We start from the raw sequence: 18,125 nt of genomic DNA on the forward strand, positions 1-18,125 counted from the left end.
ATAACGACATCAATCACCTGTTACAAATTGGAAAGACACACGAGTTTCTAGGTATGTTGAATTCTATTGATTGCATGCATTAGGAAAAAAAATTATCCAGTTGCATGGCAAGACCAATATCGTAGAGGTGATTATCGCAAACCCATAGTAATACTTGTAATCGTCGCTTCACAAGACTTGTGGATCTGACATGTATATTATGGAGTTGTAGGTTCAAACAATAACATTAATGTGTTAAACCAATTGTCCATGTTTAATCACATTTTGGAAAGTCAAGCTCCTCTAATGCAATTTACAATTAATGTAACCCTATATAATATGGGATACCATCTTACAAATGACATTTATCTTGATTAAGCCACTTTTGTGAAAACCATCCCCATGCTACAAGGAGAAAAAAAGAAAGTTGTTTGCAAAATGTCAAGAATCGACAAGAAAGAATGTGGAGAGAGCATTTGGTGTGCTAAAATATCGATTTGCAATTATATGTGGTCCATCACGTAGCTGACACATCGATACGATGAATAATATTATATTGACATACATTATATTGCATAACATGATTGTTGAAGACAAACAAGATACATATAATGATAATGTTGATGTTGATTATGATCATATAGATGAAGAGATTTTAAAGATTAGCATATCTCATGGTGCTCTTCTTGACTTTGCTACATACCTATCAACAAGATGTTACATGTATATAACAGAAGTTCATCAATAATTTCAAACAGATTTAGTGAAACATGTTTAGACACGTTTTAATCACACCAATGATAAGATATAATTTTTTTTGCTTATGGTCAATGTTTTATATTTTGTTGCTTATGCATGCTATGTATTTTTTGTCGGTTTAACTTTAAGTCATAAATAAAAATTTTAATTATCAAAATATTTATTTTTAATATTAGTTATTTAATAATTAAAATATTTATAATTAATTACTTAAATTTAATTTAAAAATAACTAATAAAATATATTTAAATAAGATTCATTGTATGACAAAAAATAACTCAAGATCTCAAGATATATGATTATAAAAAAAAAGCAAAATCTTGAGATATATGTCACATTACAAGATTAAAAATTGATGAAAAACATATAAAAAATGGTATGTTATCATACATGTGACATTATTGTTTGCGTAAGTTTATCAGTATCCGCGCGCCGTCTCCAACACCAATTATAATATATAGGCAGTTAGGCATATATAGCATAGCACCGTTTGCACTTTGCAATTGCATTACCACATTCTCTCTCTCTCTCTCTCTCTCCTCCTTTGAAATCGAAGGTTCACTTTATCTCACTGATCCTATCCCGGGAACACTTTCTGACTCAAGTCCTTTTCACACTATTCATTAATCTCCCATGGCTCAAGCTCCTAGCTTTCAATAAATTCAAAACCCGTTTCATCGGCGCGTTATTGCACTATTCAATCCCCACCTTTCATTCATTCATTCATTCATTCATCCAAATCCCATTCACAAATTGCAAACACGTTCTTTTATTTAATAATAATTTCATCAACGTGAAAATGGCTTCTCGGTTATCCCATGTTATTATATACTAGTAGTAACTGTAGTAGTAAATAGTAATTGACATTATATTTATATATTAATTGTTATATTTTATTTATTTATAGCACGATGGAAGAGTGGATAAAATATTAGCTTTGATTGTTTGTTTGAATCTAGGACAGGCACAGGACCAGTGCCGCCAAATATAGGGAGAGTAAAGGAGGCAGGTTGGTGGGGTTTTGGTTTATTTGGGTGGTTCTGATCCATTTTCATATATAAAAATGGCTGGTTCTGTTCAAAACCAACAACAACAACAACTTCTTGGAATTATCGAAGAAGAAGAAGAGAAATTGCAGAAACAGAAAGAAGAGACTGAGGGGAACAACAACAACAACAACAACACGCGGAAACAAGTGGGGAGTGACATGGCTCCCACGGCAGGCAATTCGATCCACCGGTCGGGTTCGAGGCCTCAACTTGATGTGAGCAAAGCTGAGATTCAAGGGAATGTGGAGGAGAAGTATCCCACCATTTTGTTGCCTAATCAATCTGATGATTTGTCTCATCTTGCTCTTGACATTGGAGGTATATTATATAGTGCTTATTTATTAGAATTAGAATTCACGTTTCATGGCTTTTGGTATGAGAGGTAATGTGAGGTGAAGTACAGTTTTTTGGTGTTTTTCTTTTAATGTTTTGTTTTCTTGTTTGAAAATTGTTTGCCCTTATTGCTTACCATCTATGTTATATGATTATATTTGGTTCGGTTCCTGTTGATGCCAAGTGGTTTTTGTTGGGTTTCTGTTTTGGTGGGAGTTTAAGTGTTAGAATTGGCAATTTCTATCATCTTTTGAGACCTTCCCTTATTTAACCTTAAAGGGTTCTTTCTTTGTTATCTTTTCTTCTCGTTTTGTATCATTCTTTGGGGTTTAGACCTGGTTGTGTCCCTTATTTCTGGTATTTTTACGCTGTTCTTTGAGGTCTATCTTGGGGACAAAAAGAATAAATAAATTAATTCTATGACAGTGTCTAGAACAGTTTTTTTCTTTTTCTTTTTGGGTTCTTCATAGTTTTGTTTTATACTTAATGAAGTATAATAGGTAAATTGACTAAATTCTCTATTAATTTAATTAATTTTAAGGAAAATAAATGGCTGGTAGCATGTGAAACATGTCTGAACTCTGAAACTAATCTTATCTGATTATATGGGCAGGATCTCTGATAAAGTTGGTTTACTTTTCAAGACATGAAGACCAATCAGCGGATGATAAAAGGAAGAGAAGTGTGAAGGAGCGATTGGGGCTTTCTAATGGTAACAGGAGAAGCTTCCCTATTCTTGGTGGAAGGCTTCACTTTGTGAAGTTTGAAACGAGAAAGATTAATGAGTGCTTGGATTTCATTTATTCTAAGCAGCTTCACTGTGGTGGTATATAGTCTTGCTTAGTTTACTACTTTTATAAGTCTCTTTTCCACATTTGTTTGTTAAAATAGTACTATTCAATATCATTTATAATCTTCTTGGTCCTATGTTAATTCAACTAAATTTTTTTAGTACACGACTGAATGAATTGGTAATTTTGAACTTAATTTCTTGCTTATAGGGTTGGAGTCACATTACTCTGATGGTGTGACTGACCAGAATGGCATAATTAAGGTAACTATGCGTCTTTGACTGCTTTTTAGGTTAATTCAGAAGACTCAGAAGCTAGATTCCATTATCATTTTTCTGAGTATATCATTTCTTCAAATCATTAATTTTAATTTATTTGAGATTGCATGAATGAAACTGTATCTTTTTGCTACTTATCACATGTAGATGTAGTTGTCGCAAAAAGGATAACAACTACTTTTCTGCTTGTCTTTTACACTGATGCTGTTGAAATACTATATTGATGCATTCATTTTGTGTCAAAGGCTACTGGAGGTGGAGCATACAAGTATGCTGACCTTTTCAAAGAAAGACTTGGGGTTAGTCTTGACAAAGAAGATGAAATGAATTGTCTCGTGGCAGGAGCAAATTTCTTGCTTAAGGTGGAACCCTGTTTCAAATTGTTTGTTTCAGTTGTATTTTATTTTGGTCAGCTAGATAGGATGATAGATTGTGTATTTTGAATCACTACTCTTACTTCTACTAATTCAAATAGTCAATAAGAAATAAAGATTAAAGAAAAACTGTAGTTTGTCTTTAACTTTGCTTCTTTTTCAAGTCAAGTTATTGTTCTTTCCCCTTGTTTTAAAGGTAAAGAGCCAATTGATTGGCAAGACTGGACAGTCCTTGTGTTGTGTGTGAATTTCTATACAGCTATAGTTGACTATTACTCCTTACCGAGTTTTCCTTCTTGACATTTTATGGTTCTTGCTACCAACCAAGATCTGATTGAGAACTATGTTAAACCTTTCTGTTGTTGACTTGTGGTAATTCCACCTTTTAGTTTGAAATATTTGAACAGTATGTTTTATGGTATTAATTTTTCTTGTTGACTGATCTGTATTTTTTCTTTTTCACTGTCAATAATTTCTGATTAGAAGTTCTACCACTTAGTAGGCAATTCGTCATGAAGCTTTCACACACATGGAGGGCCACAAAGAGTTTGTTCAAATTGATCCTAATGATTTATTCCCTTATCTTCTGGTTAATATTGGATCTGGTGTTAGTATGATCAAGGTACATTTTGTCTTGTTTCCTAATTTAATTAAACTTTTGAGCTCTTTGGATATTATTTAATAAAAAGTAAATTTGGATAAACTTCTCAACCAACACTTGTAGGAGAAGAAAATATGAGGTAAACTGAATCAAATTTCTCCTAAAGGTTAAAATTAACTTATGCATTTTAGCTTTTGGAGAAGTTAAATGAGGGTTCTTTTAAAAAAGTTGAGGTACATATGGTGATTTTAACTGGTGCGAGAAGTTTGATCCATTTTATCTTCCAATTTTCTTCTCTTGTAAGTACTTATTGAGAAGTTTATCCAAATTCCAAAAATGAGCCCAAAGATTAACAGGTTCTGATCTGTATTTTCAATTTCTGTTGATATAGGTTGATGGGGATGGAAAATTTGAGAGGGTTAGTGGGACAAATGTTGGTGGTGGTACTTATTGGGGTTTGGGAAGACTGTTAACAAAGTGCAAGAGGTCATTTTCATTTGACTTATTATTTTGGTTTACTTCTATATTTGAACTATTGAATATTGACAAGGTGTTGAAATGAATTCCAGTTTTGATGAGTTGCTTGAGCTGAGTCAGAAAGGAGATAATAGAACTATGGACATGCTAGTTGGGGACATTTATGGGGGTTTGGACTATTCTAAGGTAAATTTTTGCATTTGTTCTAATTCCCCTATAAATATTCATCATATAAAGAGAAGTTGTTCCAAATTAACTGTATAGAGTAGAAAAATATGAATCATTTCATACTTTCTATCAACCAACTGAGTTTTCCTGGTATAAACAATACTAGATTGGCCTATCAGCTTCCACTATTGCTTCAAGTTTCGGCAAAACAATATCAGAAAAAAAAGAACTTGAAGAGTACAGACCTGAAGACATATCACTCTCTCTTCTACGGATGATTTCATACAATATTGGCCAGGTGAGGTGACTATTGTAATTTTATCCATTTTCATACATAAATATAACTGCCAAAAATATGCACATTGAAAAAATTATTGGTTAAAATATACACTGTTTCAATCAGATTATCCTATTATTCAATTCATTATTTAAAATATCAAGGAACAGTTTTATAAACTAGACATGTAAAAATGAGGTTCTTCATATTTAGTTAATTGAATATTGTCAAATTTCACTTAAAATAAATGTGTTGAAGACCAGCTTGCTTAAGAGCTTGAGCTTTAGTTGGAGGCTAATTAATGGTTCTATTATCTATTTTACTTAACATACCCCTCATGCAAGAACTCTTAGAGCTTGAATTATGGATAATCTCATTCTACCTTAATGGGGGCAGGATGATTTAAATTCTTGACTACATAGAGCCTCTGATATCATTTCAAAAGGCCATCTCTCCCAAGCTTAAGTTGGCTGAGGCTCATGAATGGCTTTCTATCTCTAGCAACATTTATAGAAATGATTGATGAAAGAATATACTCTTTCTAGAATCTTTTCTACAAATGCAAAAAAGTTAATTTTTTCTTTTAATTAATCAATTTATATTTACAAAATTTTATACTAGTTCTTTGAAAATTTTCCAACCCTTTTCTCCCAAGATTTAAGAGAGAATACATTGATTTTTAAATTTATTATTTTCCTTGTAAGATGTTCCAGAAATAGTTTTGTTTGATGTAAATGCAACCTAAAGAAAACATTGTGGCAATTCCAATCTGTGAAGATGATCTTTAAGACTAGTTTTGGGTGATACATGGAAGCATTATCAGGCATCCAGCTTCAGTAATTTTCATGTTCTACTTCATTATTTACCTGACCAGTGTTCTTTTCATCTCTGCGTAGATAGCTTATTTGAATGCATTGCGATTTCGGTTGAAGCGAATCTTTTTTGGAGGATTTTTTATAAGGGGTCATGCCTATACCATGGACACTATTTCTTTTGCTGTACATTTCTGGTACATAAAATTTCTAAAAACTTGACATAGCTATATTTTTATTTTTTACTTAAAAATACTGCATTGACTTGTATTTTTATTACTGTTCATTTAGGTCTAATGGGGAAGCACAAGCAATGTTCTTGCGACATGAAGGATTTCTGGGAGCTTTAGGTGCATTTATGAGTTATGAGAAGCATGGCTTAGATGACCTCATGGTGCATCAGTTGGTGGAAAGGTTTCCAATGGGAGCTCCATATACAGGAGGCAAGATTCATGGCCCACCACTTGGAGATTTAAATGAGAAGGCAAGTGATAGGGATGGCAAATATCTAATTTATGTTCGTTGTCTGCTGACTCTGCCTTAGATATATGGATAATCTTTAGATGTTTTTTGCTTAACTTCTCAATTATGGTTTTAGTATGTTTGGTTTTGCTTAGCTTTCCACAAAGACAGCTTTTCAACAAAAGTTAATCCTAACATCCATGATTTTTAAGTCAATTTAATGTGTTTTTTTTAAGGGAGCATCAATTCCATTACCATCAACAAGGTCCCACTTTTTTGTGTTAGATGTTTTTCGTGAAGTGGCAATAATAAAATCGCTAAAGTAACTCCACTGATGAGATTCTCTGGAATAATTTTTAATAATTTCCCCTGGAATCATATTTTATGGAGTTGGAACAATTGCCTAGCAATTTGGATAGGTCCTAAGGACAAAATTATGGAACATAGAAGTGAATGATGAAAGTACCTCTAAATATCTAGTGTGAAATCATAAATTGAAAAGGAAAGAACTAAAAGTTATTTATAATCAGAAGTGCATGTTTCCTGTGCTATTATTGTTTGAACTTTGAAATAAAAGAACAATTAAATTCTAATTATAGATGTGCTTATAATTAGAATGTATAGAAGGAAAGGGAGTTGTTACATTGTATCTATTAAGAGTATGGTTATGTGGTATTATAGTAACATCTCCATGGGTCTTAGCATTAATTACTGTTCACTCCATTACACTTACACCAGACTATTATCAGTCTATTCATTCAGTTATACAGCTGTCACTAACTTCCAGAATTAGTTACAGGTTACCTTCTGAATCAGTTGCACGTCACTGCAAGTAACCGATCACCGATCATCATAATAAAATCCAAAACTTTATCACTATAATCATGAAGTTCTTTTTCATATTCAGTTCAAGTCTAGAATTCTGAGTCAGTTTCCTTCCTCTTTCTTTTTTCTCTCTCCCTCTCTCTTTAACACATTTTTCTCTCGCTTTCTCCATTTCTCTCACCCTGATTAGGTTTTGGTTTGAATTCTTGATAGATTTATCTTGCCATTTCTTGTGAATTCTTCTAGATCATTATGAATCTGATGTCATTGGGGATCATTTTCTTAAGGGGCTCAATCTATTAGAAAATTTTATGTGATTTAGAGTTTTCAATGCAGATTTCGTGGATGGAGAAGTTTTTGCAGAAGGGAACTGAGATTACTGCACCTGTGCCAATGACTCCACTTGCTGGAACTACCGGGCTTGGGGGTTTTGAAGTTCCTTTGTCCAAAGGAAATACTCTGCGATCTGATGCAAGTGCTCTAAATGTCGGTGTTCTCCATCTAGTACCAACGTTGGAGGTGTTTCCATTACTAGCAGACCCAAAATTGTAAGCATGATTGCTGAATGCTCTGAGATTAACCATTTTCCATCTATTGGGTTGCCCATGTTTTATTTGTTTTGGTAGTTTATATCACCAAAGATGGCAATAAAGCTACATGTGTGTATGACTATATGCAGATATACATATCCATACATACATATATATACTGTAGTAGTCAACAGCAAGGTATAGTGGTGCTATAGCATAATTACAGAGTGGAGTGGCCCTGGGCTGCTATCTGATTCAAACAGTGGATTGGTTTTCATTGGTGGCCATTGCAACCTAAATAGCGGCCAAAATAGCAGCTTTTTGCATCCTATAGCAGTGCTACCATAATATAACTTCAAAAATCCATTTTTAGCCTGAAACAATGTTGTTTAGGGTTTTTTGGGTGAAATTCTGATTTCTTTCCCTTTTTCTAATGCATTTTTTGCTTTAGAAACAAAATAGTATTTAAAACCCTTCTTCCTTGACCATTCCACAAAAGTTACCTTTGTTTTGACCTCTGTTCTTTCACCCATTATAGGATTCTTTTTTACTGTCTTCATTTCTTTTTTCTTCTTTTAAAATTCTTAGTTCACATTCTGTTATTTTCTTCCTCTTAACTTCCCAGTTCACATTCTGGTAATTTTTATCTAATCTGTTAGGTTCTTTTTCCACTAATTTCACCATCGTCTTTCTTTTTTTACTTCATTACCATGGCAGTTGGGTGTGTAAACTGTGACTTTATTTATCATGAATTTCTTTAGTTTTGTTTTTCTTGTTTTAGTATTTATATATGTAGTATAAATTATCTAGTTTGTATTATAATATTTAAAATAGCTGCCATCTCGCTTCCTGCCATAGTATTTTCAGAGCTAGCTGTTGTGCACTGGTATCCAAGATTGATAACTATGATATATACTGGATTATTGTACAAGTAAATCTTTATTATCAATTTACTTTAAGTAATTTTCTATCTTGATCATTCATGTAAGATTTGAAGGTCAAGATCCTCTATAACAAACCACTCATGTCACTTATGTTTTCTTTGTAGTTATTGACTATGATTTGTTTGCTCACTCATCAATTATTCAGTTTTATATGATTATATGATATGATATCAGTTATTAATCTTTTGTTGTTTTTTAAATTGCCTCTTTATAGGTATGATCCCAATACGATTGATCTCTCAGATCATAGTGAATTAGAGTAAGGAAATTACTTTTATTTAACGCTCACTAGGGCTTCGTAATTTGTAGTGTTTCTTCTGAAGTTAACACAATTTGTATCTGATGTAGATATTGGCTCACCATTTTATCAGAGCACTTGCCAGATCTTGTGGACAAGGTAATCAATTGTTTTGAAAGTTGAAACCCCTAGTGTTCATGCTTTTGTCTCCTTATATTCCTCAAATGTTTGACATTTATTGCTGAAAAATATTGCTTATACTTTGGCTTTCATATTTTTTCTGGAAATCAGTTGGATCACGCAATGTAATTGCTTTTGTATACTTCTTATGTTTTGTAATTTCTGTCTGGTTTGATAAAATATTTTATTTTCATTTCTTGTTTTACTAATAATTACAAAAATGCTACATTGTTTTTACTTTGTTTCATGTCTTTGAAGATTTGTATAGGAAATAATGAAAATAAAAAAAATGTTTTTGAATATTTAAAAACAGGAAACAAAGTGAATGCAAGATATATATATATAAAGAAAATAGTGAAACTACAAATGAAAGCAAAATATTTTCTCAAACTAGACTGGCTCTTAGTTATGCATTGAGTTTATTGAAGGGCTGGATTCATACCTTGGCTTACTTAGTCTTTTGTTTAGTTCCAACTCCTAATGCATGGACCATCTTGTTGGAAGCAAACTGTGAAATCCAAATTGTTAGAAAGTAGTATATGACTTTGAGATTCCCAATTAAAATATGATAGGCTGTAGCAAGTGAAGGTGGAACTGATGATGCCAAAAGAAGGGGTGATGCTTTTGCTCGTGCATTTTCAGCTCACTTGGCAAGGTAATATTGATACAACATTCCTGTTTTGATGGCTTACAATCATTATTGATGATGCATGGGTAGCTCAGCTTATCTTGATGTGAACTTGTTTAAGAATCCTTTGAGAGTTTTTTTGTGTTGTTTCTCTTTAATCAGTTGGATTAGTCTTAAAGATTTATTATGGGTTAAGTGCTCTTGCAGCATATTTCATTGTTTTTGAGACTCATAATAACAAAATGAAATTATGATAAGCAACTTAAGTTTCTGAGAACCATGAATCTAATTTTGGATGCAGCTGACTTGCTTTTACCTGGGATATATACTCCACAGATCATGTCAAATTTGCTATAACAACTTTGGGTACTTTGATCTCCTACCCTGTCCCACACCTGCACTTTTAATTTTGTAGTACATAACTCTTTCTCCTTTGAAAGCACGTGAAGAGAAAGGCCCATGTATGCTTGATGATATAAGTTAGAGAAATTGCATTGGATTGAAAAATGGGAACCAAGAGGTGAGGGATATTGGTTCTTAACACAACATTCTTTGAAAGTAATCTATTTTATGAAAATTTCAACTGAGTTGAGGAAATATGAGGTCAAATTTTCATGTAATATTAAATTCAAATCACCAACATAAGACATTGCTAATTAAATAATCAAGTATTTCAAGTTAAAGAGAATAGGTATAGATGAGAGTGCAAACCAAATTCATTGTGTTTAGGTGGCAGCTTATGACTTAAATCTGCTCTCTTAGCCAAGCTTGAGAACTTTATCTCCTAATGTTGTTTCAAGTACACAACAAACTCCCACGAGCTTGAATCACTGCACCAATTGTGTTTTTCCTCACAAGAACATAATGAAGAAACTTTCCCTCAATTCAATCCCTTACTAATTCATGAATACCACAGGATAATAGAAAACAATTGCTCAAATAGAGCTACGAAATTTGTGTAAACTTCCATTAAATAAGTATTCAGATGAAGCACAAAATGGGTCGACTAAGAACTAGCTTCTTAAATCTCTTGTGAAATGCAGGTTGTTGCATATACACTGAAATATAAAGCTCCTGAGTGTCCTTTCAGATCAGTTTTGTAGCATTATTTTTATTGTTGTATTTGTTATGTTTAATATAATTTTAAAATTCATTGACTTGACTTAGCATAAGCTTTTTTTTCTTTCAAAAAAAGTCAGACTTTACTTGGCATAAGCTTTTTTTACTGATCAAACATCCACACCAACTGAATAGGCTGATGGAGGAGCCTTCAGCATATGGGAAGTTAGGCCTCGCCAATCTCTTGGAAATGAGGGAAGAGTGCTTGAGGGAATTTCAGTTTGCTGATGCCTATAGAAGTATAAAGCAGAGGTAATCACGTTTTTTCCTTATGAAGCTGTAAAACTGAGGTATTTACTTGGGTTCTTGATGTAGCTGATTGCCTTATGAGTCCCTTGTTATGAGTGCAAATTGTCCAAAAGCAATTTACTTAGCTCAGAAGAAATTAGCTGCATTTGTTCACGCCATGGGATCTGGGTTGGATGTGGATCATATCTACATGGCCCAATGCTTACCTGCATAAGCAGAGGATCTGTTACAATGACTATATCCTATGACCTAATCATAAGACATCAACTTCTCTGTTGTGCTAAGGCTCACATTTTTTTTTTGTAATATATAAATATTCTTTAATAAAGGAATTCATTCTGGCAATGTAAACTTCATTTGTTGTCATTTTCATACCCAAATTCTGCAGACAATTTCTTACATTTTTATAACAACTTTATTTGTGTGGATTGTGTGTAAAATAGGGAAAATGAGGCATCGCTTGCTGTTTTACCTGACTTGCTGGTGGAACTTGATAGTATGGATGAGGTATGCCTGACTAATAATCCTCTGTATTTAGTGTGTTGGGATTGGGAGGAGTCAATATTATTCTTTCATGTATTGTATTATGACTGGTAGTATATCTAATTAGTGCACTAGTCCCTTTTGAAGAAAATGTGTTTGACAAATCCATTATTTTGGGTGACAGTATAACTGCACGAGTTAGCTTTATGCTGATAGCACACTGGTTCATTCATGTAAAATATGTAGTATTTTTTGTACTCATAAAATTATGTTGCCTGTAATCTAAAACCATCCTTTGTTTCAGGAATCAAGGCTGCTTACGCTAATTGAAGGTGTTCTTGCAGCAAATATTTTTGATTGGGGATCTCGTGCATGTGTGGATCTCTATCATAAAGGAACTATTATCGAAATTTATAGAATGAGTCGCAATAAAATGCGTAGACCTTGGCGGGTAGGTGAAGTTAAACATATTGTTGGTTAGGGTACTTGATTTCTGAATTTATTCACCACAGTTGATGGTTGAATACTAAGCTAACTATTTCGAATGTAGGTGGATGATTTTGATGAGTTTAAAGAGAGAATGAAAATGCCCTGTCATAAGAGGGCTTTACTTTTCGTAGATAACTCAGGTGCTGACATTGTTCTAGGGATGCTTCCACTGGCTAGGGAGCTCCTCCGCCGTGGAACTGAAGTAAGTTGACTTCCTTTATTTTGGATTATGCATTGGACCACACAGTTTTTGTTCTTTAAGTGTTCCCCTTTCAATAATAATTATAACAATTTGATTTGAATTTCAACTATTACTACTAATAATAAATGTTTTGGCTTACTAAAAATGTTCTGCTGATAGTTGAATTTCCTGTTCATAGATAATATTAAGATCTATTGGTAGCTCAGTCTCAAATGTGAAATATGCCTACTTACTCAAAATGGTTTCTTCTTTATGAATTTCATGGTTTCATATTTCAAGCTAACTTTTGATTGATCTTTGTTACTTTGGCTGATCCCTTTAAGTGTATGCCGTTACTATAATAAAAATGTATGTGTTCTTCCAGGTAGTTCTGGTTGCAAACTCACTTCCTGCCTTAAATGATGTCACTGCAATGGAGCTTCCAGATATTGTAGCTGAGGCTGCCAAGGTTTGTGTATTTTTTTTTTTTTTGTGAACTCTAATTTTGTCTGTTATATTTTATGTTTGAGTCCATTATAAATTTCGTCTGGATGTCCTCACCATCATTCATATACCTCTATTTGTTTTTATCCCCTTTGAGGGAACATGCTTTGCCCACTAAAGTCCTAGTGATTAGTGAGATCATTCTTGCAATTAAATTCCATTTGTGTTTATGTTGAAGAAATTGTTAAGTTTTGCTACATTGGTTAGGAATATGGTATCAATACATCTAATAAGACTTTGGCAGTCCTCCCCCCTTGAGCTTCCTTGGTCCACACAAGTAATTAAGAATGAATAAATTATTTGAACACAATGACTAAAGATACAAAAGGTGCTGAAATTTCCATTAAATGCAGAGTGCCATGCCAGGAAAGTAAGGTTTTTATTAGATAGGCTAACCCTTTTATTTTGTCTATTCTTACAAATAAAATGATGCATTAATGTATGAATTGGAATTGGAATAATGTTTATATTTTATTTTCTTGTTATGTAAATCTTCCTTACAATTGAAATAAAGTGGTATAGCATTCGATGTGATTACAAAAAGAATGAATAGACATCATTTGTGTAATGTTTAATATCTATTAAAGAGTCAGTAGAAGTTTCCAATACCGTTGACCTTGTTTGTTAAGATGCCCTACATTAGCATGGACTATGGCCAAACTACTACTTACTAGGTTTGGGCAATCCTCCCCTCTTGAGTTGGCTTTTAGGGGTTGAGTTAGACTTTAACCCATTTTTAATATGGTTTCGGAGCCTATCCAACCCTGATGTTGGACATCCCGAAAATGTTCAATCCTGCAGACTTCACATTCTAGATGTGCAGCCTCGAGTGTGAAGGGTGTCTTAATATGTCTTACATTATTTAGGAATATGACCAAAATACTCCTTATATAAGGCTCGGGCAATTCTTTCGCCTTGAGTTTGCTTTTGGAGTTTAGTTGTGCCCTTCACTCATCTGTAATGAACATCATGTTTAATCTCTATTATTGATTTTATCATGATTAAATCATCCTTCAGTTGAACTAATTCTTCTAGTTTACAGCATTGTGACATTCTAAGGCGAGCTGCTGAAGCTGGAGGCTTGCTTGTGGATGCAATGATTAATACTTCAGACAGCTCTAAGGAAAATTCATCTTCAGTCCCCTTGATGGTTGTTGAGAACGGGTGTGGTAGTCCATGTATAGACCTAAGGCAGGTCAGCTCTGAGCTAGCTGCTGCTGCAAAAGATGCTGATCTGGTGGGAGACTCAATCTGTTTATTTGATAAAATTACTGTGTATCTAAGAAGTTCAAGAAGAAAGTTATTCTAATCAAGCTTCTTTATTTGCAGATAATTTTGGAAGGGATGGGGAGAGCACTTCATACTAACCTAAATGCTCTGTTTAAGCAGGATGCTTTAAAGGTAATATCATCTGGTTTATGGCTAATAGCTATTATTGTTGTTAGATGAATTTAATCTGGCGTTTTTCATCATGGGGTTTTGGTTTAGAGTTTACGGAGCTAATTCTTCTCTAAACTATATTGTCATCTTGTCTATGACAATTGTCTAATTACTTGGGGTTGTTACATAATTCATGATCATTAACGGATTACGATTCTTCATATGCATTCTTTTTCTCACCAGTCAGCCACATCTAGAATTATACATGCGTTTTTTATCCTTAATTCTTATGATTTCTAATAATCAATTTCAGGATCTCATGTCATTGTGTACCTTTGTTGATGTGTCTGTACTATACTTGATCACATCTTTTTATGTTGATAGTTAGACTTACATGCGAGCCAATATTAATATATTATGTTAATGGTGTTCTGTTGATGAGGGTGGTCTATTTGATACATATCTTTCTCCCTTCTACCGTCTGTATTTATTTATTTAAAATTATTTTTGGCAGCTTGCAATGGTGAAAAACCAGAGATTGGCAGAAAAATTGGTTAAAGGGAACATATATGATTGTATTTGCAAATACGAGCCTGCAAGTTGAAAGCTTCTATGATCGCTGATTGTCTAATACATGGCATACTTGGGGGTGAATGAAAGAATCCTCAAGGATAATTGTGTATAAAATTTTACCTTGTACTTTTTGTTTCTGTGCACAGGGAACATCCGAGCTTGGAGAATAAGAGTTAAAATGTAGCTTTTTAACTCCATGGTTTTTAATATTAGTTTTGTGCATTAGTTTATTTGGATTTATGTTAGATTTAAAAATATCAGCTAATGTAATTTTAGATAAGTATTCATATCTTAAGTTCGATTTTTAAAATTTACGGGTCTAAAATTAATTAGTTTTTGCATTGAACAAAATAACTCACATTTATGTAATTATATTTTAACTATCAGAATGAAAAACTTTTATCTCATTAATTTTAATATTTTTACTAACATTTTCGTTAATTTCTCTAATAATGTTGAGAAAATTTCAAATCTAGCAAAAATCCCACATCTTTAAATAATATATAATATATTTTACTAAATAGAATTTAGTTGATCAAATGCATATGCCACACTCTCTAAATCTAATTGTTCAAAGAGCATAATCAGTGTATGTAAAAGTCCAAAGTATAGTGTGATAAAAATCCAAAAAATTGTCAATAGTCTGGACTCTAGATCCCAATTTAGGCTTTAATCTGGGAAGACTCCAATAGCTCTGTCCATCATTGCATTGCATACCACTCACCAATACGTGTATACTCCACAAGATTCTTGCAAGATTTCAAATTACGCATGCATTTTGTCATCCCAGGGAGATTGAAGTCGGCTATGTTAGGTTAGACCCTCCCGAAAAGACAGAAAAATGATCATGGTATCATAACCTAAGAATGCAAGAGAATAATTCAACAATTCATCACAATTTAATATAAGAAGATTGAAGCAAACTAATGCAAATGCTAGACCTCATTTGTAGCTAAATGGGTCTCTTCTTAATTTAAAGAAATGTTTTTTTTTAAAAGAAAAATGTTAAATGTTAGAAATGTTAGTTTTATTACAAGAGAGAGGATCGATACCACAACCTTTTCTCCTCTTTTAATTATTCAACACATTTTATAATTCCCTTTAAATAAATGACACTAATAGTCCTTTAAGGTTTGGATGAAATAAGTCCAGTGAAAAATTATAAGAGACCATCATTGAGGAAATCAAAACTAATTAAGTATTACAGATTGACACTTCTTGATCAATATTTTCACCTAACAATGATATATGAAACCTTTTTTTCTTGGGAAAAAAATCACTATCAAATATAATTAAAACCTCTCTGTTCAACTTATTTTTATTGAAATAAGTGTTATTAGTCAACTTCTTAAGAGAACTTTAACTAAAAATAAAATAGCAATTATTTCATTAGAAAAAAGTGGTTCCAAACATTTGCTAAAGCATTTTAAGATATATGATCCGAGACTTTATTTAAAACACACAATGTGAATGCATTCCTTTTGCATTGATATATGATAATCTCCTTAGCACAACGGTAGACTGAGTACCAAAGAACTCCCTGCCATTGAGAGCATCTACCCATATTTGTGTCTAGGGATGACAAAATGTATCCAAAATTTATGGGTACCTACAAAAATATTCATAAGGGGAACAAATAATTATTTGTAATATTGGGGGTTGAGTATGGGACGGATATATATCCTCAAATTTACATGAATATTGGTGCAGTATGGGTACTATAATAACTATCCCACACACATGCACGCACGCACACACATGCACACACAATTTTCTGTAAAAAATAATTATAATTTTTATGACTAATACTCTAAGTCTCTAATCTCTAACATTATCACTATCAAAGAGTGCAAAATTCTAAATTGTTATGTTGAATGATTATTAGAGTCATTTTTAAACGTGGGAATGAGGACAAGTACTATAGGACCCTGCCTAGACCTTACCCATTGTTATCCCCATATGTATAACGTTTGTTTAGATAAGCATTGTATATCGGTTTCATATATACAACACTTTTTGTCAGCGCTATGCATAAATATATACCGCCTACACCCATAGTGCTTAAAACTCGCTATCTAATTGAAAAAAAGTACTCTAAATAATCAAATTTTGCAGTGCGTAAAAAAAGAATTCATGCCATCAGTTTGAACATGCAAGTTTTAAGAATCCTATCATTTTATAGATCAGTTAATCATGAGTAGATGATCACTAGCACATAAACAATTATAAATTAGAGTGATCAATTCCACAATAAAAGTTAAGATGGTAAAATGAAACGATTAACTGAATAACATCAAAGAGCTCAATTAAAATCTAGAATAAGAGTACATGAGTATCACTGCATCATAATTTGAACTCTTAAGGGTTAAGCCAAACATGATTATAATATGACCAAATAATGTATGAAATAGCATAAAGAACGAAAGAGATCGAAAATCCTTACAGATTATGACCCCAATTGTTCCTTGTGCACTCCTAAGCTCAAGATCTCTTCTTGTTCGAAAATGAGTAAAAGATAATCTAAAACACCTCCCATTTTCTATTTATACTAAAGGCAATTAAAATAACAACGTGAAGATCAGCAAGTGCCACGTCGAAGGCAGCATGGCCATTCTTGAGAGGAATTGACATTGATTTTGAACTTTGGACATGGAGCAGGACAGGTCGTGCTATCAGTAGCATGACCGTTCTAGGATATGTGATGTTGAAAGGAGTTTTTCGCAGAATTTCAGCATGACCATTTTGAAACAGCACGGCCTCGGGTTCTGCCTGGGCCGTGCTACAATGAACATAGGTTGTGCCCTCTGAAGACCTCCATAATTTATTCTTTTCTTTATCTTTTGGCCCTTTTTCTCAACTTTTCAGCTTTTCTGCCCAACTGTTCACACTTAACAAATACCTATGACTTCTGCTAATAAAATAAGATAAAAACAAGATAAATTCGGACAAAAACCAAGGCTTAAGAACAGTCAAATAACAATTTATGACTTCTCTCTCTTCCTCCATTGTTACTCTCATGAGGTTCTGTTTGAATCTTTCATGATCCAAATGAGCTAAAATTCATGGTTGCTGGGTGATTGAAATAGAATTCAAGTTTGTAATCTTTGTTTTCTAATAAATTCTCGTAATTAATGTGATCCTTTTCCAATCCTATGCTTAGATGCATGTTAGGAGTGATCAACATAACTTTTAGGAATTTGGATTGTGTGGAAACATGTTCAAATCCTATATCTGAATTGAAATTATACAAGGATTTGATGATAGGAATGGATCAAACACTTGCATTTGTAGAGATTCATTGATTAAGCTATGGGTTTCTAGGTCTAAATCACCTAAGGGATTAGGGATTTGGCTTGGAACTAAGGATTAATTTCCAAGGAATTAGGATTAGTTATTATAGTTTGAATCTTGGTTTCATTAAATTAGGAGATTGATTAGTAAT

At 33.0% G+C, this 18,125-nt stretch overlaps 1 protein-coding gene across 1 annotated transcript; it reads left to right on the forward strand.

The window, feature by feature from the left end:
- Positions 1–1,227: 1,227 nt before the first annotated feature.
- LOC114382774 (pantothenate kinase 2-like) lies at positions 1,228–14,963 on the forward strand. The gene is made up of 22 exons (XM_028342383.1): positions 1,228–2,105; positions 2,734–2,946; positions 3,122–3,174; positions 3,435–3,551; positions 4,066–4,185; positions 4,556–4,650; positions 4,734–4,827; positions 4,976–5,107; positions 5,983–6,095; positions 6,190–6,382; positions 7,522–7,733; positions 8,874–8,918; positions 9,008–9,056; positions 9,650–9,732; positions 10,960–11,076; positions 11,517–11,580; positions 11,861–12,007; positions 12,107–12,247; positions 12,612–12,695; positions 13,773–13,967; positions 14,060–14,131; positions 14,625–14,963. The coding sequence occupies exons 1-22, from the start codon at positions 1,802–1,804 to the stop codon at positions 14,712–14,714; spliced, it is 2,733 nt and encodes a 910-aa protein (XP_028198184.1). The 5' UTR covers positions 1,228–1,801; the 3' UTR covers positions 14,715–14,963.
- The last annotated feature ends 3,162 nt before the right edge of the window (positions 14,964–18,125 follow it).

This window comes from Glycine soja, chromosome 13, assembly GCF_004193775.1.
Source record: "Glycine soja cultivar W05 chromosome 13, ASM419377v2, whole genome shotgun sequence".
NCBI classification, from domain to species: Eukaryota; Viridiplantae; Streptophyta; class Magnoliopsida; order Fabales; family Fabaceae; genus Glycine; species Glycine soja.

Coding starts and splice junctions, on each gene's coding strand:
- LOC114382774 (XM_028342383.1), top strand. CDS start 1,802: ATGGCTGGTTCTGTTCAAAACCAACAACAACAACAACTTCTTGGAATT. Junction 8,919..9,007: donor TCAGATCATAGTGAATTAGA/GTAAGGAAATTA, acceptor TATCTGATGTAG/ATATTGGCTCACCATTTTAT. Junction 12,008..12,106: donor AAATGCGTAGACCTTGGCGG/GTAGGTGAAGTT, acceptor TTTCGAATGTAG/GTGGATGATTTTGATGAGTT.